Source organism: Aspergillus stella-maris (assembly GCF_047715825.1).
Source record: "Aspergillus stella-maris strain CBS 113639 unplaced genomic scaffold BDV14scaffold_39, whole genome shotgun sequence".
Taxonomy (NCBI): Eukaryota; Fungi; Ascomycota; class Eurotiomycetes; order Eurotiales; family Aspergillaceae; genus Aspergillus; species Aspergillus stella-maris.
The window spans coordinates 33,611-59,878 of NW_027396833.1; the positions used below are offsets into that span (position 1 = coordinate 33,611).

Sequence of the window (26,268 nt, forward strand, 5' to 3'; positions counted from 1 at the left end):
CCTTACAGACCGAGTCTACGCCGCGCGGACCTGCCCAGCGGAGCAGCACCCACCACCACATTTCTCCCCGCATGGCCCCACGAAACATTTATCCCCATGAGGGGTCACCAAAACACTCCTCCAGCTCGGTACACCACGCCTCATCACAGCCGAGTTTATCATCGATGATGAGGATGTGGGGTATCATTCAATCTGGAGAGAGCTGACGAGCTTCTGCTTCAACTTTACATCGTAACACATTGTTCAAGCTCAGCTTCAGCCTATCTAGACAGTCATAATGGCACCCCCGCAAATCCACCACGACACGCTCAACGCGACATTCGCAGGTATAGAAACAACATACGACGGTACATCCGTCCACCACTTCCGCGGGATCAAGTACGCCAGTATACCTGGGCGCTTTGAGCGCGCAGAGCCAGTTACAGGCTTCGGTGGGAAGAGCGTTAATGCGTCGCATTTTGGGTATGTCTTTCCCCTCCGCCCTACTCCTTCTATATTAGCGATGGCTGATTAACTTGGTATGAGATAGACCCCGCTGCCCCCAAGTCGACATTGACGTCCGTCACCTCCTCCGTATTCCGGAGGACTTTGTCATTGAAAGGGAAGACGAGGATGAATTCGAGTGCTTGACTATTGATGTTTCGGTTCCGGCTGGTGTGAAGGAGAAGGGCGGGCTTCCGGTTTTGGTTTGGATTCATGGTGTGTATACTCTACTCATTTGGATGGGTTTGATCCTGGGAGGTTAGACTGACCGGTTGTGACATTGGTAGGTGGTTCTCAGATCGTGACGTTTTGTTCTGCGGCTTCGAAGATTTGCGGTATGATTTCGTCTGTCATCGTTGCGACTTGACGAGATACTAAACATTGTAGACCCCACAAGGCTCGTCGCGGACTCGATTAACGCCGGCAAAGCGTTCATATTCGTGTCGATCAACTACCGACTAAATATATTCAGCTTTGGTAACGGAGGAGAGAAGAACCTTGCGCTGAAGGATCAAAGATTGGGACTTGCCTGGGTGCGGAAGAATATCGGGGCTTTTGGAGGCAATGCGGTATGTTCATACAAATTGACTCAATACAGTTGATGTACTAATTGTTGGTAGGGCGATATCACTCTCGCCGGAGAGAGCGCCGGTGCCGTCTACGTCCATGCGCACCTTATCACGGGCCCTCCCGTCAAGCGAGCAATCCTCGCATCCGGATCGTTATACCTATCGTCACCACTGCCAGTCGTGCGAGGAGATGGTCTCATCAAAGCCCTGGAGGCCAGGGTACAAGAGTACGGCCAATCGTCCCTCCGCGAGGCGTCAGTCGAGTCCCTCCTACGTGCCCTGAAGGAGAGCAATGTCAACACCATGTGGATACAAGAGGAAGAGGAGCTAAACGGCTGGGAGACTCGAATTGAGCAAGCCGACGAGCTTATGATCGGTGATACTGAGTACGAGGTATGTCCGCCGTCTTGGTTCTCTTGAAACCCCGAACTAATCCACGCCACAGTCCGTCATCTGGCGCAACGGAATCGAAATATTTGACGGCCCAACTATCGCCGCAGCCTTTGAACAAGACAAGACCTGGGGCACGAAACTACGCAAAGCCTACCATGTCGTCCCCGACCGCCCAACAGCCTGCAAGCTCGCTGCACTCGACCTCGTGAACGACGCGCGCTGGACACTCCCCGTTGAACTGATCTCCGAGAAGATCGCTGCCGCAGGCAAGAAAGTATACAAGTACATTGTCGACCAGCCAAACCCATGGCAGGTTTCTAGCCGGGCGCATCACGCTGTCGACCTACTTTTCTTGTTCGGGGGCATAGATTTATCATTTAGTCCTGCGGCGGATGATGTAGGCAATGTGATGAGGAGGCGTTGGGTTGACTTTGTTACTGGCGGTGGGCCTTGGGCTACTGAAAAGCGTTTCGCGTTTGGACCTGTTGGTGAGTGTAAGGAGATTGATGAGAAGCAATTTGCGGCGAGACGGAGGGTTGGACATCTGAAGTTGCTGAAAGAGGCTGGCATTGGGGTTTATTTGCCCATTGTCTTTGCTTTGACAGCAGGCAAAATTAGTTTGTTGAATTAGACTTTTCGCAAATTCCTTCAAAGAAAGCAGTACTTTCTTTAGATGGCCATGTGACCTCACTGTACGCTCCAGCTGTAGCTTCTACCGTATCCGACCACTAGTTTTCCTACTTCTACCCAACACCACCACCCACCACCGGCAAATCCCCCATCAACAACATCCGACCATCAATTCCAACCTCCACGTCCATTCCACCCTCCACCGATAATCCCCTTACTCAGTCCTTACTCATGTGGGGTCTCGCTGCGAATTTCCCGGATCCACAGCTGCCCATCGGCATTTAAGCTCCTCCCCGAGGTGCCGAGCGTCTTTTCCGGGGTATGCTCACCAATCGCCGCCACGGCGTCTGTGGGGGAGGCGCACTGCGGTGTGAACCTATGATGCCGACGAGAAGCGAGTCTTGATTTGGATGCTTGGATGATCACCTGGCCGCTCTCCATATGAATATTGATGGGGGTTTGTTTGAGTGACCCCACTGATGTGGTGGTTTGGTACCTGGGTATATGAGGGATTGAGGCCCGGGTTGAAGTGAGTTCCCAACTTTGCTAACTTGAACAATTCTTTCAGTGATACCCTTTCTTTAGTTCAAGCAATTTACATTCACAATGGGCTCAATCGGCACAATCCCAGATCCTAAGGAATACCAGAATATTTTCCACTGGGCTGAGACACAGAAGGATGCTACAATTCCATCCTTCAAGACGAGACGGAATGATCCTTATGAGGTTTGTCTTGCCTTTCTTCTCTCCTCAATTGGTCATCCATACTGACGACAGCAGTACCAAGCAGGCTTCGGCAACTCGTACGTTCAACACTCAATCCTGCATAGATTCAACCCTCTAACGCAGGCCTAGATTCGAATCCGAGGCTGTCCCAGGCACAATTCCCCATGGCCAAAACAGTCCTCGCAATGTCCGCTTTGGGCTATACGCAGAGCAAGTAACGGCCACAGCGTTTATTGCGCCAAGACACTCGAACAAGAAGGCTTGGCTCTATCGTGCGCGTCCGGCTGTTGCGCATCAGGGATTTGTACGTTTCCCTTCCTACGCAGCGGGAATGAAGCACTGACGGTGTAAGACCGAAATGCCCGATAATGAAGACACAGAATGCAGTTTCCTCCCCCTTAACCCCCGCATCCACGTCTCCCCCACCCAACTAGCATGGCACCCATTCGACATCGAAGAGTCCGAAACAGATTTCATCTCCGGTCTCAAGACTGTCGCTGGCTCAGGCGACCCAACCCTTCGCGAGGGCATCGCAACGCACGTCTACACAGCCAACAGGAGCATGACGAAGAGGGCCTTTGTCAACTCAGACGGCGAGTTCCTCATCGTTCCTCAGCAGGGTGCGCTAGATATTCAGACTGAGTTCGGTCCTCTATATGTCCAACCCGGTGAAATTGTCGTGATTCAGCGCGGTCTGAGATTCAGAGTTGAACTCCCCGATGGGCCGTCGAGAGGGTACATCCTTGAAATCTGGGGCTCGCAGTTCGAACTTCCTGAGCTCGGTCCACTGGGTGCGAATGGTCTCGCGAATGCCAGAGACTTCCTTTACCCAGTCGCACAATATGAAGTCGTCAAGGAACCCTGGGAGATTATCTACAAGCTCGGCGGGAAGTTCTTCAAGAGTACCCAGCAGCACAGCCCATTCGATGTTGTGGCCTGGCATGGAAACTACGTTCCTTACAAGTACGACCTGACGAAGTTCGTCAACGTCGGCTCGATCTCAGTAGACCACATTGATCCCTCGATTTTCTGCGTTCTGACAGCCAAATCCCGTGACCTCACTGCTCCCCTTGCTGATGTCCTGATCTTCTCCCCCCGCTGGGACGTCGCTTCTCGTACGTCCATTCCCCCCTCATATCACCTCAACCCACTAACAAAAAACCAGACACCTACCGACCCCCTTACTACCACCGCAACGCCGCCTCCGAACTAATGGGCCTAATCTACGGCTCATACGGCGGGCGCTCAGAAGATTTCGCCCCCGGCTCAATCTCCTTCGAATGCGGGATGGTGCCTCACGGCGTCGCGTACGAGGAATTCAAGGCCGCGACGGAAGTCGATCCTCCTGTAGGCCGAATCAGCGAGGGCAGTATTGCGTTTATGTTTGAGTCTTCCCGGCCGTTCACGATTACGGATTATGCGTGGAATTCTAGTAAGAGGCATGAGCATGAGCCGAAGATGTGGGATAGTTTGGTGGATAATTTTAGCCAGTATAAGGAGGAGGTGGAGGAGTTGTTGGCGAAGAAGGCGAAGGGGGTTAAGATCTGAAATCCTTGAGTCTTTTTTTATTCCCCTTTGCTTTGCTTTTTTGATTGCAATCTTCAAGCGAGCAGATTGATGTATATAGTTTGTCTTTGTCTCTACTACTATGATTTTCTTTCTATATCCTCTCCCCTTCCCTTCCCTTCTCTTCCCTTCCCTTCCATCCCCTTGATGATCTGAAAACAGAGCCCCTCGATCTGTACACTTGTCTACCGTGCCAATACCTATATGCATACCACCCTCCACGCACGGAGTTCATTTTTCCCATCTACAACTCGTTCTCAGGGTTTTGTGTACGCGGAGCTCATATTCCCGTTTCTTAGAAGCGCCTCGTAGCTATGGTTACGTCCGGTAGAGAGGAGTATGCAGTTGAGGTGCGATGAGCTCCTCTACCGTGCTACTTAGCCATAGTCTACCTACTATTGCCTATTCAGTCTGTCCTTGAAATCTCGGTATACAAGGGCGATCGCCCCAGCGGCCACGAGAGAACAGGAAGCGTCAGGGTGTGATATCTTGCAACTGGGCTCGTGCTAATGGGTGTTATGTTACACCGATACAACGACCTCGTAGAGTTGAATGTCTGAGGGCCTGATATGGCTCTACCCAGGCTACTCTCGATCTACATCGCAATACGAAGGAGAAGAATATATCTGAACATGTCTTATTTTCATCAATGGTATCAACACGGCGGCGTTGGAAATCCGATTAGTGTGCAGAGTGCTGTCTCTGCGCTTGCTCAGTCCAACCTCCACCTCCCAGGAGCCCTCTCGAAGGGCCAAATGTCTCGACTTTGCAGCAGAGAAAGGAAGGAAATCTATCACGTAAAGAATCACAGGAAGTAGTCCGGAGTGCGTCTCGAGACCATGGGCTCGCCCGCGCGGGGGCAGGGGTCGAATTGTAAGCTACACCTGTTAGTGTAGAGCGAACAAAGAGGGGTGATGTCACATACAAAGTGTACTTGAGGTGCTCGTCAATCTCCATGATGGCGGCTTGGTTACCGCAGCGGTAGCAGTAATTAGGAGCTAGGCTTGTTAGTCATGACCGACTCAAAATGACATGGCTGGCATACCTGAGAAGATCGTAACGACGTTTCGGTCCTGTGACCAGTTGTATCCTTCCATAACCAGCTGGTGTGCTCGTGCAACAAGAGTCAACCCATTGTTGTGATTGAATGCCTCTGAAATATCCTGTCCAAAGGTGTATCCAGCACCACGAGGGGATATTCCCCAACCGCAACGGTCATCGGGATCACTCCAGAGCAGATCGCACATGGGTCCCTCGTGGGGAACCTCCTGGATTCGGTCTAGGGAGCGGATGTTATCCAATGTGTCGATGGACGGACTCAGACCGCCGTGAAGACAGAAGATCTGGTTCTCGATGAGAGCAGTGAGGGGGAGGTAGTCGAAGAGGTCGGTGAAGTATTTCCAAACATTGGCGTTGCCGTATTTCCGCAGGCACTCGTCGTAGAAACCGTAGACCTGTGTGATTTGGCGGGATTCGTGGTTACCGCGGAGGATGGTGATACGCTGGGGGTAGCGGATTTTGAGGCAGACAAGGAGGGTAACGGTCTCGACGGAGTAGTATCCACGGTCGACGTAGTCACCTTGAAGACGTCAGCTCAGGGGAGTCATAGCAGCCGCTGTAGGTACGCACCCATGAACAGGTAATTTGTGTCGGGGTTGGGTCCTCCTATACGGAAGAGCTCCATAAGATCGTGGAACTGGCCGTGAATATCACCGCACACGGTTACCGGGCATTTCTGCGATTTGTATCAGTCCCTGATGTTGTCGGGCGGCTGTCCATGCGTGAAGCGGCCCACAATGCGTTTGAGAAAATCAAAACACGAGACATACCACGGGTTGGACGTTCGATTCGTCCTGGAGCACCTCTCGCGCCTACAGCAGACAGTCTGTTAGAATTGATGGCTTTGAAATGGTAGCCGCCCGCAGAAACACACCCTATCACACAACCTCCGCACATCTTCCTCTGCGAGTTGTTTGCATGTCATCAGACTCTCAATCCAGCCATCGAGCGTGGGGATGGACCCAGAGTCGGTCGTCGGGGAGAGATGGTGTGGTTCTGGCGAGCGCGCCGCGTCAATCTCCATGTTATTATCCATTGTCATGAGTTGAGGCAGCTGAAGGCGGAAGAGAACCAGGGAAACCGCTGCCGAGGAGGGGTGGGATAGCTAGGCGAAGAAAGGGTCTCGTGAGGGAGCGGTCGGCGGTGGTTTGGGCGACGGAGGCGGGGTGAAATGAAAACGGGGAGAAGCAAATTAAGGCGTGGTAGAAGTCTATTGGCAGAGGGCGCGTGGTGTTGTCAAACGATAGATGGCGAAGGGAGAAGTCGAGGACAAGAAGGGAGAGCAGGTTTGCTGGCGGCCAGAGTGGACGACAAGACGAGGTTTGGCCGCCCGTGCGCCACTCACCGCACTGCAAAGCCACACCTCCCACCAAGCTGGAGATCAATTAGTGGGGAAGCTACAGGCAATATTGACATTTGCATTTAGAACTTTATCACTTCTACCATGGAGCTCATTTTATTCTTAATTCGTAAATCGTTCATTGTACAATCATTAAAGTATCATTTCTCAAATTACAGCACCAGTCGAACCATTCCTGTTCGTGGCTGGCTAGCGCTCATCGCTAAATGATGTCACCGCCAAACCCACCGAATCCCCCAGATCCTGGTCCGCCAGGCCCCCGACGAGGTCCGAAGCCTTGACCAAATGGAGGTCCTCCAGGTCCTACTGGATCATATCGTGCACCAGGAGGTGCCATGGGATCGTATCTTCCACCGCCTCCAGGACCGCCAAACAAGGGGTCATCCATTGTTGGGTGCATGCCACCACCCCCAGGTGTCAGTCCAGGACCAAGTCCTCCGCGGATAGGGTCATGCGGTCCTAGGCCAGGAGGATATAGATCTCTTTCTCCGATGTTCAACGGGTGTCTACCACCGCCAAACGCTCGAGGGGGTTGCTGAATTTCGAACTCGTCTTCAAATCCTGGGGGTGCAAAGTCTCCAGGAGGGCCTGGTCTGCGAGGCGGTAGTGCAAGGGGATCATCAAACGGATAGGGTCGAGCGGATGGATATAGATCGTCATTCAAGGGTTCGTGTCTGGGAGGTGCCTCTGGCTGCGGAGCTCTCCCGGGTTGCCTGTCTGTCGGCTGTGCAGATTCCTGTCCCTCCTTGTATAATCCAGGCGCAAGTTTCTGGAGCACGTTGATCTTGAATAGTGCAATGAGGTCGGTAAAGCGAGAGCCAGAGATGAACACTTCTCTCAAAGAGGTTTCCAGATCTGCAGAGGAAGTAAGGGGTAGAGCCGATCCGGAGACATAATCTTTAACGGGAACGTCAAAGGAGGTTGTTCGGTCGTCGCCCAAAGCCAAAGCAAACACAACAGCATTATTTCCAAGACGGCTGATTTTCAGGAGGTATTGCATAGACGATTGAGAGTGCGCATATCGGAAAGAAGTCGTGGACTCGGCGTTCCATTTTGCGGGGAGAGAGGGACTTTCGGAGGAGCTTTCTATAGGTGCTTTAGCTGTTAGCAGAATTTGGTCAAAAGAATGTTATGACATATCTATTGTGTGGTCTTCATCAAGACCGACTAGTCTGAATCCAACAGCGACGAGCGAGGCGTGGCCGATGAGCGCAACAGCTTCAGCTGGAGTCTTGAGGCTAAAGTCGGAGTCGGCATCAGGACGGAGAGCTCGAGCCGCCAGCCCCACCACATTGTCCGGGCTCAAGGTGTCTGTATTTCCAACCATGTTGTGCTGTGTGTGTGTGGTAAAGTATATGGGAAGTACTGAGTCGCAGAGTATGTGTAATATGTGTGCAGAATATCGGAGATTGGGAGAACGATGAGTTGGGATCGAGCCTGAAGAATAACAAGCTCGTACTCCAGGCGCCAAAAAGGTTGCGTAGCTCCGTGCCACATCTTATCAGTCATCGGTCACGTGGTGAGGTGCAGGGCTGTCCGTCGGGCGAACACCTGGGCTGCATCTATACTCGCATCTTGGGCAGAAGCTGTTCATCTAATCGATACCTGATGATGAGCTCTCTTCTTCCTAGATAGAACTGCGCTTGGAGTATATGCTCATAGTGCTGGCAAGGCATTGCAAGTGCCTTCGGGCCAGTAATATATATTTTTGCTTGTAGTCGTGTGACACCGGATGTTCGCCCGAATTTTAGGGAGACTGAACCTCTGTGGCTATGTTCCCGATGTTCTCTTCGTATAAAGAACACTCTTTTCCACACTTTATCTAAACCTCTTGGACTCGAGCGCTGGTATCTCATGTCCGCAGGCGATGCTAGACTTAATTATTGCTTACCTGCCAAGCATTATAGAATGAGTCCTAGCTGGAAATGCAAAATGCAGTTTTCCCCAAGCTAGCTAGATTGAGTAATTGACGGTGATAATACCAACACCATCAAGGAGCAAATAGACAGACATGAGACTGAATTGCTGGCAGGAGACTGTATACATAGTTGAAGGACGGAGGCGATGCCGATGTTTCCCCAAACAGACTAGTGCGATTATGGCCACTGCCTGCCAAAGAGGAGTTACCACCTGAGTACTATCTCCAAGTCTCTTGACTATCTCAGCAATGGCGCCAAAATGACCAATTTATCGTCAAAAGTCCGAAACCCATAGAACGGGCAAGTAAACTTTAACCCCAGACGCGCTGCTTTTCTAACCTATCGGCACAATGCCACGCGCAAACATGCCACGCGCCGGTATGCATCCATCTCACAGTCGATCCACCAAGTCAATGTTCCAGCCATCTAACTACCCTCCAGGGCCTGCTTGTATGACCTGCCGAGAAAAGTGTCGCAAGTGCGATCGTGGTCGGCCTAGTTGTCAGAGATGTATCACAAAGGGCCTCGTCTGCCGCGGCTACCCCGACCAATTCCGGTTCTGTGGTATCGCTAGTCGTGGGAAGTGGAAGAATGCCCGCATTCCTGCCGACGAGAGAGGCCTTCAGTTTCAGGTTCATGATCCAAAAAGCCCAGGAGAAATCCAGACGCCTACAAGTGGGAGTGATACCCCTGAGCCTAGGAGGTCAAGTCGTCTGGCGATTGATAGCATCTTGGTGAAGCCTCTTGAGGCTAAGGATGATATTGGGAGCCTACTCAAGACGTCGCAGACGAAGCGGCTCCTACAGCACTGTATGTCTTTGAGGCTACTGTTCAGATCTTTTGCTGACAAATGTAGATGACAAGCTCATCTGCCCGCATCAACTGGCAGAGATCGGTGACCACAAGGACAACCCATACAGGGCATATATACTACCGCTAGCGAAGAAGCAGATTGCTCTGCTGTATGCGCTTCTTGGATTCTCTGCTGTCCATCTTGGGAGGATGACGGACAATGCGCCCCTGCATGAAACTACTGCCGTGGAGTTTAGAATGCAGGCGATACGTGCGTTGGGTGAGCTGATATCTAGAAGTCAGACCACTTCACTGTCAGAGGAAGAGCAGGATGCTGTGTTCGCCGCGATTCAAATTCTGCTTTTACATGATGTGAGTTCATCTAGGAGAAGATCAAATGCCCAGGCTAACGGGTTAGATTGCGGAAACCGGGGTATCCGAGCACGGTGCTCATATCACAGGCGCAATGTCTGTATGCAAAAGCATTCTTGCCGTTGGAGGCTTTAACGGTCCGCGACAGCGAACAGAGTTCTTTCTTGGAAACTTAGCTTGGTAGGTGGATTGATTCTACGTGCTTCCTAGCTAACGGCGACAGGCTGGATATAATAAGAGCATTTGCGGGGACACGGCGTCTTTGCTTTACACAGGCCATACGAGAGATGGTCGCCAGCAAAAGCGGAGATAAATTCGAATTGGTAAACGGCTGCCCTCGTGAAGTCTTCCTCATAATCGGCCGCGCATTGGACAAAGCCAAAGAATACAAGCATGGGTGGACAACGGACGAGGATTTCCGCTCAACACTTCTTCTCGCTAATCGCGAACTCTACTCCTGGAACCCGAACAATAAGGCGTATCCTAGTTCCGATCCCCGCTGGGTATGCGTCGCAGTGTCATTTCAATATGCCTGTATATTGCACATTCATCGTCTACTGGAACCCTTACAGCCAGCGACTAGCCCAGAGATTCAATCTGCAGTTGCAAAAATCCTCGATTCGACGGCCGATATACCTGCTGACTGCTCGCTCATTGAGCTGTTGATTATGCCACTGTTTATGGCGGGCGCCGACTCGCTTTCGCGGCATTCACAATACTATGTCCTCGCGCGATTGAGGGAGATTGAAGGGCGATCGGAGATGCGCAACCGCGTACCGCATGATTTGTTGACGAAGGTCTGGGCTGCGCGGTCTGCACAGCCGGCCGGACTGGAAGAGAACATCTCGTGGCGTGACTTTGTAAGTCCTTACTTGCTGCTCTTATTGTGCGCGACTGACTTGTATAGACATGCTTCCCTGAACTGACGCGGCAACACGATTACCTCATAATATGAGAGTCGCGAACTCACCAAATATCGAAGCGGCTACTTTAATAATCGATTTCTCGGTTTTGGCCGCAAACCAATTGTGTACTGCCAGGAGCAGTTGCCTGCGCAGTCTATGGCTGCCGTACATCGGAATCCGGTCGGTGGTGCCGTCACCTTCCTAAAAAGGAAGTATTATCAGCCGGCCTTGGGCGGGGCAATCGGACCCACAGGCGATATCATACCCCGGTCGCCTTGACATCTGCAGCAGCAATAATGGCCGATTCTAAGGAAGCCGAGGGTTATAAATATGATCCATCGCCCAGAATCACTGCCCCTCACTAGGTATTATTACGTTGATTACATATCACCATGGCGACATCCAAAGAATGGCAAAAGATGCTCCGGGGCGAGCTCTACTGGGCCTGGGACGCTGACCTCCAAGCAAACCGTCAACGCTGCCAAGCGGCATGCAAAAAGTTCAACGAGGCTGGGCCTGTCTCGCGGCGGCGGCGTGTTGAACTTTGGCGAGAGTAAGTCCTTCCAAGTCCCATAACCCACCTACCGCCCCCAAAAGTTGACAATGCGCGCTATAGTATCCTCGGCGACACCCGCCCCCTCCCCCCGGTGAACCCCGATCCCGCGGAGGACGAAAAGCTCTTCGAAAAGACAGACCCCGTCGTTGATCCTCCGATCTCGGTTGACCACGGCCTGAATCTAAAGGTCGGCGCAGGCTCATTCATAAACTTCGACACCACAATCCTCGACACATGCCTGATCACCATCGGCGAGCGCGTGCTCTTCGGCCCGCATATAAGGATCTATGGCGCTACGCATCCTATGGACCCTGCTGTTAGAAGGGGGCTCGAGGGCCCAGAAGGAGGTAAAGAGATTCATATCGAGGATGATGTTTGGATCGGTGGGAGTGTGATTATTCTTGCGGGGGTAAGGATCGGACGGGGGAGTACTGTTGGGGCGGGGAGCGTTGTTACGAGGGATGTACCGCCCTTCCACTTCGTGGCTGGGAATCCGGCGAGGGTTATTAGGAAGATCGAGACGAGTCTGGATCCTGAGCAGGCTAAGCCCGAGGCTGCTTGAGTTGACCAAAATAATGACGAAGGAAACGAACGCATGCTGAATGAATATATGATCTCTGGATCGTGACGCTGCATAAGAGGGATCTGGATAGCCTTGACAAGCATTCCATGACGACCTTTTCCATCACCGCGTACAAAGCCAAAGATAGTCATCCAACAAATCTAAAATCATATTCACATATAAACCACATAAGAGCATAACTATATACAAAACAACACCGGATCTACAGTCTAACAACCCATCACAAACACAAATCCCAACCCAAAGCGTCCTAAAGCATAGCCTTCGGAAACCCCCTAAAAGCCTGCCTAACCCCCAAATCAGCAAGAATCTCCTCCGTCCCACCAAGAATCGAATCAAACTTGTACGTCCGATGGAACATCTCAATAACCTTGCCCATCCCCGTTTGCGTGAGACCCCGTCCACCAAAGATATTCGTTGCCTCGGAGGCGATTTCGCCTGCGCAGCGTGTGGCGTGAGACTTTAGAAGGCCGATCGGGCCGCCGAGGTTCTTGGATTGTTCGGCGTAGGTCATGTTGTTCATTTGGTAGGCTAGTTGTTCGAGCCAGGATTGCGTGCTTTCTGTTAGGGAGATCATTCGTGCGAGTCTGCAGATTATCAAGATTAGCATCAGGTGACTGTAGGTGAGGATGAAAAAAAAGGTGGGAAGGCATACTTCTGCCGAATAACAGGCTGCTCAACAAGCCTTTTCCCAAAGACAATCCGCTGATTACACCACTTCATGCACTCCTCAACAACAGTCATGCTCATCCTCACGACCGCGCAAACCATCATGTACCGCTCGTGGTTGAAGTTGCTCATGATGACCTTGAACCCGTTGTCTTCTTCACCAAGCAGATGGTCCGCGGGGACTTTGACATTGTCGAACTCGACGTAGGCGGTTGCTGCGGCGGTGGAATAGGACGTTTTTATCTGTTTGGTGGATACGGCGGAGGAGCGTGGGATTAGGAGCACGCTGAAGCCTTTCCGCGTGCGGCAGGCTGTTACGAAGTAGTCTGAGAACATGCCGTTTGTGATCCATTTCCTGAGGAACAAGAATTGTCAGCGTCGAAGGGGATTGGGGGATGGGCCTGGGCTTGACTGAAGAACTTACTTTGTCCCGTTGACGATGTAGAACTTCCCATCGGGAGTCTTCTCGGCTGTTGTCCGTAGACCGGCAACATCACTTCCAGCAAACGCCTCCGTGACAGCAAGACACATCTTCTTCTTCCCGCTCAGAACCTCCTCTGTTATCTTTGCGCGGAGCGGCTCATTGCGCAACCAGCTCTGGACCGCCGTCAGGGAAATGACCATACCAGCCATATTACCGTCTTGGAAGCCTGCAACCAAACGAAAACACAGCAATCAGCACAATACCATGATAGCTCATTGAGCTGTAGAAAAGGGGGACGAACCTCTCGCATTTCCCCTAACCATCTCCTGCGCAACAATCAAATCATGCAAATAATCAAACTCCTCGCCCTTAACAACACCACCAAGCAACGCCCGTCCATGAAGATGCTTCCCCGGACCCAACCGCATAGCAAGAACATTCGTCTGCGCCATCTTATCAATCAACTCCTGAGAAATATAAGTCCCATCCTTCTCCTTCTCCTGCGCCTCAGGCGCAACATGCAGACTTGTAAACTCCCTAATGGCCTTCTGCAGCGCCTGATGAGAGTCATTATAAAACGGGCTCTTGAAACCAGGTCTTAGCCAGAGCGGTTCTGCGTAGGGCACAGGAGATAGCGAAGTCGGGGTTGGTTCAAGGACTTCAGGACTCTCGCCCTCGATTGTGCCGATTAGGAGTTGGTTCTTGTACTTTGTTAGGACTTCTTGGCGATGGAGATTGTAGAATGCTTCTGTGGCGTCTGTGCCGGCGATTTGGGACAGGACGACGGAGCCGCCCGGGTGTGCGTCTTGGAAGTCGGTTAGGTCGTACACGGCATGGTCGATTATGCACCAGAGGGAGTCTTCGTTGTTGTGTTTTGCGACTTCGGACCTGGTGTACTGTTTTAGGGTTGCGGATGGCATTGTGCTGTGCTTGTGGTTGTGGTGGTGGTGGTGCGGGGAGAAAACGTGGGAGGAAGGAGGTGGTCAGGAACAAAAGGACGGAAGACGGAGCTCAAGTACGGAGGAGGAATGTAACACAAGAATAGCCTAGGTATAATAATGCCGATCTTGAGATCATTAAACTGCAGACCAGAATACCCCAGAATTAGGCAAAGCAGCCAATGAACGAAGACAGATTAATATCCCGAGGCGGGGAGCCGAGGCTCACTTTTTCTGTGATTTGATGTTATCGATCGGCTCTAGATCTTGCTACTGCCTACCAGCACAAGATACAATCAATATAGACTGGATATTTAGTAATTCCGATGCAACATTTCTTGAGGTACTATTCACTTACTGTCATTAGTTTGTTGGATCTGAATATAATCTGTTTTGCAGGAAGTAACCAAGTGGATCACAAGTTCTATCCAACCTCGGCTGTCCTCCGCAAGTCCGAGAATCTGTATACAAGCCAAGAATCCAGACCCAATCTCAACGTTCCAAGTAAGGAGCGATCTACTCCCTACTTCAACTCCAATCTCAGCGCATCATACTGCACATAAACCGTCGCCGGCAAAATTGCAGTCTCCGTATCCGTCCCATTATACGGCAAATGCAGCGTCAGCAGATTCTCGCCCTCCTTCAACCAATCCGCCGGGAACTCCATCTTCGACGAGACCTGGTAGCAACTCACTGCCGAGCGCACAATACAGCTGCTAGATTGATTGAACCCGATTAGGAAGGTGAGTGGTTCTTCTTGGTCGTTGATGTAGCTTTCCAGTGGGAGGTTAGTGTATGGCTCGGACGCATTATACACGTCTGTATTTCCGGATGCGGCCTTTGCGCCGGCGAGTTGAATTGTGAGTGTTGCTGTTGTTTGCTCGTGGAGTTGTTTTGCGGTTAGTGGGAACCGGATCTTCCAGTCGTTTGTCGTGTTGTATTCGACGGCCGGATTATCGGGCGTTGGGCCGAAGACGGACCAGTGCACTGTGTTGAAGTCTGTTGCTGGATCGCTCTCGCCAATCGTGTAGTCGATGCCTTCGGGGAAGTCGGATTGCCAGTCGTAGGCGCCCCAATAGATGAGGTACTCCGGTGGTTGGAGGGGTTTGCTTGTATCGCGCTGTGAGCCGTGAAGGAATTCGCCTGAGGATTTGTCTGGCGTTCCGAGGCGCCAAATCTCCGTTCCTGCGGATTCGACCTTCCATGTTTCTTCGATGAATGTCGACTTGCCAGCTTTGATTTGGATACCGTCGCGGACGAAATCGCCGAAGATGCCGTTGGCGTAGACCGTCAGTCGGTACTTGCCCTCTGCTACATGGTCGATAGTGAAACTTCCATCGTCGTCAAGTTCGGCCCAGTACTGGTAAGAGTTAGGGACAGCAGAATTGTCCTGGAAATATTGGCCGTCTACAGTCAAAATAGCGATCGGGCGTTTGGAACCCTTCGGAAGCTTGATGCTGCCCTTGACGCTGCCCCTCTGCGACGAAGGCACATATCCAATAACGTGCTTCGCAATGGAGTCGTAGAAGTCGACATTCCAATCAGGGCGTGCGATGGACCGAGCTTCGTCTCGCAGGTATTCCAACGAAGCGGATTCACCGCCATTGAAGAGGTAGAACTGCGGTCCGAAGGTGCGGTCGAAGCCGTTAGTGATATTTGGAGTGCCCTCGCCGTGGTGGTTCGACACGATGTAGTTGTAGACAATGCCATCGACAGTCAAGTCGGAGTGTAGGGGACCCTAATCTGTTAGTTCATGCCGTAAAAGTGGGCAACGGACATACTCCATAGTAGGTATCCTAGATATGTCAGTAAGACGATATAAATTCCATGATACTAAGACGTACCTTTGTATTCATCACAAGCCAAGCTCCGTATGTGGTCCCATTCGAGGTAGTTCCATCGGCGTACATTCCGTGGACGTCATTGTCACGCCATTCTGAAAAGTTAACCCAGAGCCTCGATGAGGGACCAGCGACATACGATTGGAAAAGGTGTACTTGGTAAAGTACTCCGAAAACTGCTCGACATAAGCATCATCTGGAGTATTATTGAAGCGCCAAGTCGCATCCTGTACAACAATTTCCTCCGCAATCGCCTCGTCACTAGGCAGCGGCGCAGTCTGGAGGTCGCTGGAACTAAGGTGTGTCCAAAGGTCTGTGTTTGGGCGAAACAATGTCCGGAACTCCTGCAAGTTCCGCAGGAACGGCGTAGTCTCGTTGTAGTATGCCAATCGGCTAAACATGTGGAATCCCGTCTCGCCGTCGCGAAGGAACCAGTATTGCTGGAACTCTTGACCTGTGGGGGTGTATGTATCATTCAGAATAATTCCAGCGTACTTTGTCCCTGACGAGTCTTTTCCTTGAACTAGCTCCGTGATTGGATTCGTCGAGCCAGCAGTGTAGAAGCCCGAAGGGGTACAGTAGCAATCGAGGTATGGGCCGATTCCGGTCGATCCATCTTGTTCGCCGAGTAGGTCTTGTCCATCGAGGTACACTTCGATGACGCTGCCTTCTGCTTTATCGTAGACGGCTTTGAAACGATCGTTTTCTAGGGTGATTGTGCTGTTATCTTCGGTCGCTGTGAGGGTTGCGCGGACTGCACTGGCCCAGACCGGTAGTAACCCGAGCAAAGCGCCAAGTCGCATGTTGACGGTATTCCAACGAGGTGAACAATGTGACATGCGGATTTCGAAGTGACGAAGCCCGCCAGCGGGTCTCTTCTATACTAGTAGACAATGTGCCGAGACGAGCTTTCCGAGAATCCGGGGTAAAGTCGGCCGAACTGAGAAGCAAAGCTGGGGAAACGATTCCTTAGTCTCCGCAGTAGATAGAGGATTGGGCTTTTAAGCCCGAGAATGACGCGGAGGCAGCGCCATCTGCAGCTAACCCTACCCCGGTGGGGGAATGTGGAGAAGCCCCTGCCAAGTGAAAATTGCCGCTGTACTTTGACGGAAAAATTATTCGGTCTGTGATAACCCGACTGTAGATGAAAGGCTGGGAGCTCTGATTGAATGGGCTGATTCAAGAAGCGGCACAGTAAGTGCTTGGCTTCAACCTAAACCGTGGTGTAGGCGTGAAGCGTTTTTGGCTGATGTTTGATCTTCATCCGCATTGTAGCGTGGAAATGCTACCGTAGATCTCTGCCTCCAACTCGAAGATCTGAGATGACCGTGGTCAATACAAGTGGCTCGGAACACTATTCAGCCAGGACATATCCTGAAAATCAGGAAAGTCGAAGCCATCCAAAAGGCCGGCGTTAAGTCCTTCTCCAAGCGCAAAGTCTCCCATAGTATTCGTCTCGGGTAGGGCGATCTGGGCTTCCGACTGGTTACCTCCAGCTTCAGTAGAGACTTCAGAAACAGCGCGCTCGTAGAGAATCTCCAAAGCAGCTATACAGCGCCGCGCGGAGTTACTGTAGCTTTGGTATTTGCGCAGTATCTCCAACGCGCAATTCCAAGAATGGGTAATAGCCACCTCAGTAATCTCGGACATGATCGCAGGATACAGACGACCGGCGATGATGACAGTGGCGGCGGTATATACATCTAATAAAGGATTTGAATTAGAATAAGATTTCTGGAGGTCGGAGGTAAGCCATACAAAGAATGTTGTACCACCAAGCGGGAAGAGGACCAGCGGTCCCATCGGAAGGGATATTTCCGTGTATCAACTCGATCACATCTCTAGCAGCATTGACGCATATGATCGAGCATTGCAAGGCAACGCGTTGAGGAAAAGAGTCCGACAGTGAGATGAGAGGAGATGATGTCGTCTCGCGAGAGGTGCACAACTTTGAAAGAATTGGTCGGAAGAGGAGCATCCTGACGTGTAAGAACCTTTGGGTAATCAGCAGGTAACATCATTAGATATCAGGTCAGCATACCTGGCTCGTAACACAACGCTCTGACGGTAGAAGATTTCTGCATTCGGACTCGGATCTGAAACCCCACGTAGGTGTGCCGGAAGGCTTCGCGTCCATCTTGTAAGGGCGCGATCAAGCTCGAAAATCGTCAACTCGTTTTCATTTGACACTATCGTGAAGTAGAGATCCTGGACGTCATCGGAGCTGTCATCCGTGATGGGCTCATATAGGTTGAGAAGAATGTCATTGAGAATCTCATAAAGCTCCAGGGATTTGGCATAGAACGCCATTATTGAAGGTTGATCAGCAGGCTGGATGGCATCTGTTCCATTTGCGGAAGCATAATACTCTTCATCAATGGTCTCTGGTAGCGGAACCGAAGCACAGGAAGCCTTCGATATCATGGCTGGCCGCCCGAATGTCATGGATATAACTCTGAGAGAAAGTTAGACAGACACAAATAACAGAGACGATTTGCATACCTGTCCATGAGAACGCAGCCGTGCCAAATCTTTCGAGCTAGCTGTTGCTCTTGTGGGTTAGCAAGTTGTTTGATGGTTTGCGGAAGATGCAGTCCCATGCTTTGTGCGTTGCGGATAGCTAATCCAGTAACGATCCAGCATTGGTGTGCCGAGTCCGTACTCTGCAGGTATTGCGCCATGAGAAGTAAACATTGGATAAGGCTCGCAGACCCCGAGTCCCAGAGATTGAAATGCAGCAAGTCCTTTGCGCGTGAGAAGAACGTAGCTGCCGAGGACTCACGTTCTTCTGGAATGACGAAATCAGCCAACTGACAAGCCAGCGCAAAAATGACGTTGAATGTGCACATCAGCATGCTTTCGTCTGATGGCCCGGAGTCCCCAGTCCATATTCGTAAGTACTCTTTCTGAAGCCGAATACTGTCGACAAGTGGGTACAAGGGAAAAACATAGTGCCAATACACCTCCATCAGACTGTCTGCAGTTCTCCGTGGAGGCAGAACATAGTCGTGAAGCACAGTATGTTTGTCCTTCTGAATGGACATAAGGCTTGATCGTGGGCGGGTCGGAGAGGCTGTGTCTGGGCTCTGATGAGGGGATGTTATCCGCTTATCCACCGCGGTCTTGATTTGGCGCATAAAGCTTGCTGCGCTTGAGCTTCCGAAGAATTCCTGGGAAGTCTGCTCCTCACCAACGGCACCCATCATGGCATTGACACCATCGTCTTGAACGGTCACTGATGGACGTGAACGTGGATGTACTGCTTGGGTTATGATGGACTCGCGCCTTGGTGTCGCAACCGACGGACTATGACCATTTAGCATGCGGATTGGGCTTGATGAAAGCCCAGGTTTGGGCGTGAGGGTCGGTTTACGATGGCCAAGAGCCTCAGATAGTCCAGGAGCATAGATAGGGTTTTCAAGAAGCTTGATTCGTTCCTCCAAGCTAGTGATGTAGCTATTTAAACGAAATTAGACGACAGGCAGTGGATAAAGCGAGGCGATGCCTACTTCTGCGTAGCTCTCCTCTTCTCCGGCTCACCATTGTATATGCATCGTTCGCCTCTGGTTATACATTGGCCGCAAGCTTTATGGTAGTTAGCACATGGCCTAGTGTTTTCTTGCAAGTTCTCGGAACACTCACCCGGCTGGACACCGTCGCATCGCACTTTGCGACCGCGGCACTCCTCACAGGCCACTGCAATCTTGCGGCGTTTCGAGCGCGGACGCTCGGGCTGGGGCTCTGATAGCGCCTGAGGCGGTGACGGTTCTGTCATTATGAAGAGACTCAAAAGGTGTGATTGATGCTGGTGGAGGAGAGATGGAGCTCGGAAAGCACTCCGAAGACGTGGAACGAGACGAGTCTTGGCATTTCGGATGTTCGGCTGCGCTTCCGGCTACCGTACGGCCTCAGGCAACAATATGTACAGCTCTGTGGACAGTCATAAGGAGCGACTTGAGCTGGAGTGCATCACTCCTTCCGCTGGCAGAACAACCTGGGACAGAGGAAGCAACCGTGGACGGGACTGGGATAGAGTAGAAACAGCAGGAGCGACGGCTTGATCCGGTCCTGGTCGACGACTGGCTACTCGCACTGTTAACCCTCTATTATTACCGAGACTTTCCTGGCTGTACGATGTCAACCACCGAATTTCTGGTATTATGTTCCCCGATCCTACCTTTGGTCTTAATTTGCTCTTAAGCTTGCCGAATATCCTCCATCTAGAGGGCCGACCGTCTGATAGCGGGCGTGTCGGAACATGCATCGCCAGATATTCCTTGCAGGAGTATGGCCACTTCCCTAAATATATTCGACATAGGGGACAGGTGTGCTCTCCGCGGTTGACGTAGGTCGCTATGCAGGGTGAATGAAAGTAATGCTTGCAGGCTAGCTGACGGTATCTTGTTTCATGCCCCAAGGGTTCCCAGCAGATAATACAAAAGTCCGGCAGAGTACCTGACATTGTTACTACTTCGACCTAACCCACAGAAATATTTGCTCAAGGAATGTTTATACAACTCACCTCTGACTGTCTCCGCGTGGGCTTTATTCTTCTCATTCATCATCCCAGGAATCCTCGTTGGCCCAGAGGAATGAACCTTTCCAGAACTTGACAGTTTGGTAGGTGTGCGGGCCGGTGCCTGAACATCATTCAGCAATCGATCGTCAGATCTGGAAACCTCCACCGTATTTGACCCCCGCTGTTGATTAGTTAATGGTCTTGAATTGATAAAGATCTTAGTTTGTATCGAAAGGGCGCGGCCAAGTCGATATCCGGCCAAGTCCGCGGTGTACGGTACAGAGTAGGTTGTCTGACCACAGCAACGTCATGCCCTAATTGAAGAGTGACGCAGATCCACGTCACGAAACGCCGACCATATAATAAACTCAATCTTTCCACGACTTCCGATCTTGAAGTTACTACCATGAGCCCACTCTCAAATTCCATAAAATCAGCCATGAAGATCGCCATCACCGGTGCCCGCGGCACTGTCGGCCGCGAAGCCGTAAGACTATGCTCCAAAGCAGGCCACGCCACCGTCCAAGTAAACCGTTCAGACCAAGAATACGACGGGACCCCGAATTCTGAAATGCGCACGGCCGATGTCGCAAACGATTACGATGCCACCCTCAAGGCGTTCAAGGGCTGCGACGCAATCATTCACCTTGCTGCGTTGCCTGATCCTGTCGGGAAGGATGACTGGAAGGTGCACAACAACAACGTCAATTCCGCATTCAATGGGTTCCACGCTGCTGCGACATTGGGAATTAAGCGAGTCTGCTATGCTAGTAGCGTTAATGCCATCGGATTAGCGTACGCAAACCAACCGCTGCGATTCGACTACTTCCCACTCGACGAAGATGCGCCTCAAAGGCCAACAGACTCTTATGCACTTGCCAAAGAGGAAGCAGAGTACCAAGCCCGCTCATTTGTTCAATGGTTCCCAGGAATGAACATTGCATGCCTTCGAATCCACGAAGTTGCGCCATTAGAAGACGTTCAAAAAGAGCACGAAGAGAACTGGGAGGAGGCTGGCGTGAAGCAGCTTTGGGGGTGGGTCAATCCCGAGGCCACTGCCAGGGCATGCCTGCTTTCGGTTGAGAAGGCCGAAAACCTCAAGGGGGCTCAGGTCTTGAATATTGTTGCCCCCACGACTACGCAGAAGACGCCATCTGAGGAACTTGCGAAGAAGTATTATCCCAAGGCGCAGATCAAAGGGGACTTGTCGAAGAACCAGGCGTTTTGGACAACGGACAAGGCGAAGAAGTATATTGGGTGGACTCATGATGAAACAGAATAGAATACTTGCACCTTGGTGGCCGTTTGTAACATATAATTGATATCGATAATCTGAAAATGAAGATTCTGAACAGACCAGTAATGCTTAAAGACAAGGGAAAATAATCAGACAACCTCCAGTACCGGAGCCAATATATATGATTAATATGTATTAAGTATACAACATGCACACTGCCCAGAGAATCCAAGACAAGCGCATCAAAAAGCGATATGAATACAAACACGGCACGATCATCCGATCAGCCCAGCAGGCCAAGCCTGAAACTTTTCAATTTCCTGGGGGGCAGACAATTCCGGTCGAGGAAACTCAAGCACCGAGCTTGACTCCCCATCACCCGCTGTGCCGTCAAGCGCTTAGAGCACATTGACAGGAATGCAAGGAATGGCGGCGTTGACGACACCGTCCTGTAAATACTCGTTAGAGAGGTAATTTCGCTTTGTAGTGCTGGAGTAAGAACTCACCTGGGTCTGAGGCCCAGCATTACAGCAAGCAACGTGGTTGTTGCACTGGCCAGAGATAAGACCGTTGCCCTCAGCGCCGAGGACAGCGTTGACGGGGATGACTAGATTTAAATAAAACCGTTAGCAAGCCATTCAATCCACTGCACCCTGCTATCACTACAGGGTCTAACCCGGTGTGACAGAAAACGAAAGGAAAGGAAAGGAAGAGAGGAAAACTCACGCTCCGAACAACCGCTATATTTCCCCAAAACCCCATCAGAAAGAACACTCGCGCCACCACCCAAAAGGTGAAGGAGACCCTTCTCGTCTTCCTTGGTGATCGAGACGCTGTTGTCCTCGGAATCGCAGCAGCTGAGCTGCGCGGAGCCGCAGGTGTCCTTGCTCAGGGCAGTGTTCTGCGTGAGGCTGGGAGCGCCGGGGGCGGCCATGGCGGCGACGAAGAGGGGGGCAAGGGCGAGGAAACGCATTTCGATTGTTGTTGGAGGGGGTGAAGATGGACTTCGAATTGATTAGGTTGGATTGGTAGGGTTGGTTGGATGGTTGAGATGAGGATGCTGCGTTGGTGCTGATGAGGAGTATAGGGCTGGGTTTGGGAGGGGTTTATATAGTTTTTGTCTCAGGGGTTTACGGATAGTATCTTGTCAGACCGCTACAATGCAAAGGAAAGCAAAAAAGCAAAAGAAAAGGGGACAAGGGGTGGCGAGAGAGATCCTTGCAGGCGCTGTTCAATAAATGTGTCAAGCGAATGTGATATCAACTCATTTTTAGGGTCCAGCTTGGGGGCTGTTTATCCATTTGGGGCAGTCTATCTGAGAGCCCGGCGAGCCAGGCAAGGCAAGGCAAGCCAAATTCGCGCAGGCACCGGCTCTGAATTTGGGACCTTACTGGAAGACAATCATGATTTAAATGCCTATTTCTGGTACATAGCCTGTGTAATACAGAAAGTCGCCTGAGTAAGCAGTAAGCACAGCTACAGGAAACTCAAAAGATGGCCGGTTCTTTGGCTGAGGGTGAGATCCGGGGTTATGTGACATATCACGAACACCATCTCGGCACCCCCTTTCCTATCCCCATACCCACTCAACTATTGTTTGGCGCGTGAAAGGGGTCTGACGAGACTCTACCCTTCTTGCCGTTGCGGAAATGCCGCACTTATTGAAATCCACTTCGATGAAGGGTCGCTAACACCTGATGTGATAGGTTAGGGAACAAGAACGTCTAGAGGTACCAGGACTCTACGGTCAGAAGTGATGTAGCGCACAGAGAGCTCAATCGTTGAAGTCATATGCATGGTCCAAGATACAGCGTTGGGAAAGGAGACGTATGCTCATTTGATGCTATATAGTACTGAAGCTATGTATGTGCGCTCTATTGTCTAAATATACCTATCTATCAGAAATGCCATGCAAATGCTCTTACATACCGCGAGACCAAAGCAGGAATCGTAAGTGTCGTAGCAGAGAGTCTTCACCATGTAAAAGACTCCTCCACATACCGAACAGCACGCCCCCTCTTCATAGCAAGGTGCACCACAGCCCTAGCCTCGTCGGCCATCCTCTGCGGTCCGCAAACAAGCACAGCAGCAGATGAGTTCGACAGCTGCGCCTCCTCCGCAAAGGTCTCGATAATTTTCTCCAAGTTCGGTCGCCCATGTAGGATGTCTATTTCTCTATCGGCTTCCGGGACGGTAGGGATATCCGAAATTCGAGGGGTTACTGGTGCTGATTGTTGTCTGTGAGCAGCCTGTGTATGCGGAAATGTGGCGTAGAATGAAGCGTGGAAATCATCTCTCTCTAGGGCATTGACTAGTTCTCCGGACCCGGATGGGGAAGCAAATTGGTTAATGAATGCTGCTTGGCGCGTTACCCAGACTAGATGCATATTGCTGATGCGTGTCTTGGGTGTGTCTGATTCGGGTTCGTCTCCTTGGTCTGAGGAAACGGTGCTGGATGAAGAGCGGGCAATATGATCGTGTATATATGGGACGGCTGATGCTATTCCCGTTCCGCCTGCGATCAGGAGGACGGAGTCGTAGGTCCATAGCGGGAACTCATGGCCGTATGGTCCTTCAAGAAGCATCGTTGCGTTTGTCGTATGGTCTGGATTCTTCAAGCATTGTCGCCTGAGACTCCGTGTCCAACCATCGTAGGGTCGGATCCAGAAGGTGAGCTTTAGTTCTCGATACTCTGTTCCTTCCTTTGCCTTCTGCAGCGCTGGCGACCGAGTACCAGACGCGGAATCGTCTGAGAGAAGCGGGACTTGCGTTATATCTATGCGCTCATCGTTCTTTCTAGCCCGCGGCGTTGACGGTGATGAGCCCTTCCACCCGAGTTTATATGACCAGCACCCGAGTGTAAAGGGGTGGTTTTCCCAACCTGTTAACCTGAAGGGTTGATATAAGAAGTAGTAATCGCCCGGTCGGGGCCGAAGGGTGTTTGAACCTGGTATGACGTCCAGGCGAATGAGGTCCGATGCCTTGTCGTACGATGCGGTACTCTTGGAGTATTGGAGTCTGCGTCCTGAGTTTGTTCGGACGTGGAGGTTGCAGTAGAGGATGCGAATAACGCGGAGAGCTCGATCAAAGGCCCAGATTCCGACTGGGAGCCAAAGATAGAACCAGTATTCTTGGCCTTCGAAGATGATTGTGTGGCTGTGGATGTTAGAGAGATCAAGTGGCGGGTTATATATATGCTTACTAGAAGCACCCAACAAGCAGACCGATCGAGAAGACGATGTGTATGATTAAGAACAGTTCGTAGGCTCGGTGTCGGAGCCAATTCACTGCAGCAGGAAGAATTAGAACCATTAATACGGTAGCCTGGGACTGAGTCAGCAGTGACCCGGAATATATATAAAGAGCGGCTCTTACCAGTGTTCCCCATATGAGATACGGCTTCTGCAGCTTCCTCCAGGGGTTGGAATCTATGGCCGTCAGCCAACCATATCGCTAAAAGTCAGATACAATACGCACTTTGAAAGAATAAAACGAGATAAAGCGCAGTGTGGATGACCGCTTGTATCGTAGCTATCCATGCGACGTGTCGATGGAAGACGTTGAACGTCGCGAAATTCCAACCAGTGGCCCACGCACAAATATTATTGCGGCCAGCGAAGAGCCAGAGGAGCGGTAAATTGGCGAAGGAAACAATCCCCGTACGATCCGCCATGTAGCGGACGAGTTGCGCCGAAAGGTCAGGCCAGCTAGACGAGTTTAGTAAAAACCAATAATGGAGTAAAAAGAGAACTTACTATATATTTTCTGGAAATAAGCGATAGCCTACACAACATAGGACAATACTTAGTACCCCAAAACCTAGCGTAACTGATGCTTCACTGCGGCTTGAGAATGTCCACCAGAGGAACTGCCGCCCGCGAGACGGAATGGCCGTGGAGACTAGAAAGTGCGTCTGGAACCAGTGATATGTTTGCCGGAGGGGAGAGTATCGTAATAGTGAAGGGCTTTTCAGGGAGTCTTCATATCGGGAGGTGAGGAAATGTTGGAGTAGCCGGTTGATGATACCTATTGACAAGACACAAGCCCAGTATAGATATCCAATATACCTGTGAGAAATTAGAGAAGTTCAAACTACTATATGAACGGGGTCGGTATACCCATATGCATAATGTGTCCAGACTTCAAACGCCCACGTATCTGTTGTTCGAAAGACTCGATCGTAGTGCGAAGCCGATAGGAGCATTGGGTAGTCGACGGGCTGATCGAACGGAAGCTCGCGAAAGTCGACAGAGCGCATACGACTAACAGCATCGCCCGTTAGGTTCTCGGCTACCCGCTCTCGAGGAATCAATTGCAGGCCCAAATCTTCGCACTGCTCTTCTAACTGAGCGAAGCCGGCCGCTCGTTCGTTGGGTTGGCAGTAAAAATCCGAGGAGGCGTATATAGAGGTAACAGCAAGCACATTTTGACACCGTTTCTCGTAGAAACCTGTTGAAAATGCCCCAGTGAATGGAATGCTGCCATAAGCTGTATAGACCGAAGTCACACACCGCTCGTTGAACGGGAGTACGTTTGCCGATATCAAGGACGCGGATAAGAGGAACAAGAGGTAGATCCTGCCCATATTGGCGGACAAAAACATCGAGCAAGCTCACAGTGGATGGCACAGCTATACAGTGCGGGGCATCACGTCATCAAGTGCCTCCTGTCTCCGAGCCCAGCTTGACTGACGAGCGTGACGATGGACCCACTCGGGCAATGATACT

General features: G+C 51.2%; 11 protein-coding genes across 11 annotated transcripts; 4 read left to right on the forward strand and 7 right to left on the reverse strand.

Moving 5' to 3' along the window:
* Nucleotides 1-27: 27 nt before the first annotated feature.
* BDV14DRAFT_209738 (putative carboxylesterase) lies at nucleotides 28-2,078 on the forward strand (the record flags this gene model as incomplete). The annotated part of the gene is made up of 6 exons (XM_073775723.1): nucleotides 28-462; nucleotides 530-699; nucleotides 771-818; nucleotides 871-1,052; nucleotides 1,104-1,445; nucleotides 1,498-2,078. Exons 1-6 carry the CDS (start codon nucleotides 278-280, stop codon nucleotides 2,074-2,076), a joined length of 1,506 nt encoding a protein of 501 aa, XP_073626589.1. The 5' UTR covers nucleotides 28-277.
* Nucleotides 2,079-2,192: 114 nt separating this feature from the next.
* BDV14DRAFT_176103 (putative homogentisate 1,2-dioxygenase) lies at nucleotides 2,193-4,521 on the forward strand. The gene is made up of 5 exons (XM_073769201.1): nucleotides 2,193-2,801; nucleotides 2,856-2,878; nucleotides 2,931-3,105; nucleotides 3,154-3,916; nucleotides 3,967-4,521. The coding sequence occupies exons 1-5, from the start codon at nucleotides 2,682-2,684 to the stop codon at nucleotides 4,347-4,349; spliced, it is 1,464 nt and encodes a 487-aa protein (XP_073626590.1). The 5' UTR covers nucleotides 2,193-2,681; the 3' UTR covers nucleotides 4,350-4,521.
* Nucleotides 4,522-4,988: 467 nt separating this feature from the next.
* BDV14DRAFT_176113 (serine/threonine-protein phosphatase) lies at nucleotides 4,989-6,847 on the reverse strand. The gene is made up of 6 exons (XM_073769202.1): nucleotides 6,301-6,847; nucleotides 6,197-6,238; nucleotides 5,997-6,102; nucleotides 5,413-5,946; nucleotides 5,293-5,365; nucleotides 4,989-5,245 (listed from the first exon to the last, which is right to left on the reverse strand). Exons 1-6 carry the CDS (start codon nucleotides 6,466-6,468, stop codon nucleotides 5,173-5,175), a joined length of 996 nt encoding a protein of 331 aa, XP_073626591.1. The 5' UTR covers nucleotides 6,469-6,847; the 3' UTR covers nucleotides 4,989-5,172.
* Nucleotides 6,848-6,880: 33 nt separating this feature from the next.
* Nucleotides 6,881-8,447, reverse strand: BDV14DRAFT_176120 (proteasome inhibitor PI31 family protein). The gene is made up of 2 exons (XM_073769203.1): nucleotides 7,927-8,447; nucleotides 6,881-7,878 (listed from the first exon to the last, which is right to left on the reverse strand). Exons 1-2 carry the CDS (start codon nucleotides 8,111-8,113, stop codon nucleotides 6,989-6,991), a joined length of 1,077 nt encoding a protein of 358 aa, XP_073626592.1. The 5' UTR covers nucleotides 8,114-8,447; the 3' UTR covers nucleotides 6,881-6,988.
* Nucleotides 8,448-8,897: 450 nt separating this feature from the next.
* On the forward strand, nucleotides 8,898-10,995 carry BDV14DRAFT_83438 (uncharacterized protein). Its single transcript, XM_073777639.1, has 5 exons — nucleotides 8,898-9,515; nucleotides 9,562-9,869; nucleotides 9,916-10,049; nucleotides 10,093-10,729; nucleotides 10,777-10,995. Exons 1-5 carry the CDS (start codon nucleotides 9,056-9,058, stop codon nucleotides 10,822-10,824), a joined length of 1,587 nt encoding a protein of 528 aa, XP_073626593.1. The 5' UTR covers nucleotides 8,898-9,055; the 3' UTR covers nucleotides 10,825-10,995.
* A 1,062-nt stretch (nucleotides 10,996-12,057) lies between these two features.
* Nucleotides 12,058-14,029, reverse strand: BDV14DRAFT_83433 (acyl-CoA dehydrogenase family protein). Its single transcript, XM_073777638.1, has 4 exons — nucleotides 13,308-14,029; nucleotides 13,007-13,232; nucleotides 12,569-12,937; nucleotides 12,058-12,500 (listed from the first exon to the last, which is right to left on the reverse strand). Exons 1-4 carry the CDS (start codon nucleotides 13,924-13,926, stop codon nucleotides 12,164-12,166), a joined length of 1,551 nt encoding a protein of 516 aa, XP_073626594.1. The 5' UTR covers nucleotides 13,927-14,029; the 3' UTR covers nucleotides 12,058-12,163.
* A 1-nt stretch (nucleotide 14,030) lies between these two features.
* On the reverse strand, nucleotides 14,031-16,870 carry rglB (polysaccharide lyase family 4 protein). The gene is made up of 5 exons (XM_073777637.1): nucleotides 15,925-16,870; nucleotides 15,789-15,880; nucleotides 15,726-15,740; nucleotides 14,303-15,682; nucleotides 14,031-14,250 (listed from the first exon to the last, which is right to left on the reverse strand). Exons 1-4 carry the CDS (start codon nucleotides 16,622-16,624, stop codon nucleotides 14,468-14,470), a joined length of 2,022 nt encoding a protein of 673 aa, XP_073626595.1. The 5' UTR covers nucleotides 16,625-16,870; the 3' UTR covers nucleotides 14,031-14,250; nucleotides 14,303-14,467.
* Nucleotides 16,486-19,560, reverse strand: BDV14DRAFT_209742 (transcription factor domain-containing protein; the record flags this gene model as incomplete). The annotated part of the gene is made up of 6 exons (XM_073775724.1): nucleotides 16,486-17,488; nucleotides 17,544-17,779; nucleotides 17,827-18,240; nucleotides 18,288-19,241; nucleotides 19,295-19,370; nucleotides 19,428-19,560. 6 exons carry the CDS (start codon nucleotides 19,558-19,560, stop codon nucleotides 17,118-17,120), a joined length of 2,184 nt encoding a protein of 727 aa, XP_073626596.1. The 3' UTR covers nucleotides 16,486-17,117.
* Nucleotides 19,561-20,743: 1,183 nt separating this feature from the next.
* BDV14DRAFT_201599 (NAD-dependent epimerase/dehydratase family protein) lies at nucleotides 20,744-21,586 on the forward strand (the record flags this gene model as incomplete). The annotated part of the gene is made up of 1 exon (XM_073773797.1): nucleotides 20,744-21,586. One exon carries the CDS (start codon nucleotides 20,744-20,746, stop codon nucleotides 21,584-21,586), a length of 843 nt encoding a protein of 280 aa, XP_073626597.1.
* Nucleotides 21,587-21,939: 353 nt separating this feature from the next.
* BDV14DRAFT_201600 (uncharacterized protein) lies at nucleotides 21,940-22,514 on the reverse strand (the record flags this gene model as incomplete). The annotated part of the gene is made up of 3 exons (XM_073773799.1): nucleotides 21,940-21,990; nucleotides 22,048-22,148; nucleotides 22,268-22,514. The coding sequence occupies 3 exons, from the start codon at nucleotides 22,512-22,514 to the stop codon at nucleotides 21,940-21,942; spliced, it is 399 nt and encodes a 132-aa protein (XP_073626598.1).
* An 867-nt stretch (nucleotides 22,515-23,381) lies between these two features.
* On the reverse strand, nucleotides 23,382-26,168 carry BDV14DRAFT_209746 (ferric reductase family protein). Its single transcript, XM_073775725.1, has 6 exons — nucleotides 25,660-26,168; nucleotides 25,297-25,608; nucleotides 25,019-25,248; nucleotides 24,917-24,969; nucleotides 24,744-24,865; nucleotides 23,382-24,697 (listed from the first exon to the last, which is right to left on the reverse strand). The coding sequence occupies exons 1-6, from the start codon at nucleotides 26,142-26,144 to the stop codon at nucleotides 23,515-23,517; spliced, it is 2,385 nt and encodes a 794-aa protein (XP_073626599.1). The 5' UTR covers nucleotides 26,145-26,168; the 3' UTR covers nucleotides 23,382-23,514.
* Between the last annotated feature and the right edge of the window lie 100 nt (nucleotides 26,169-26,268).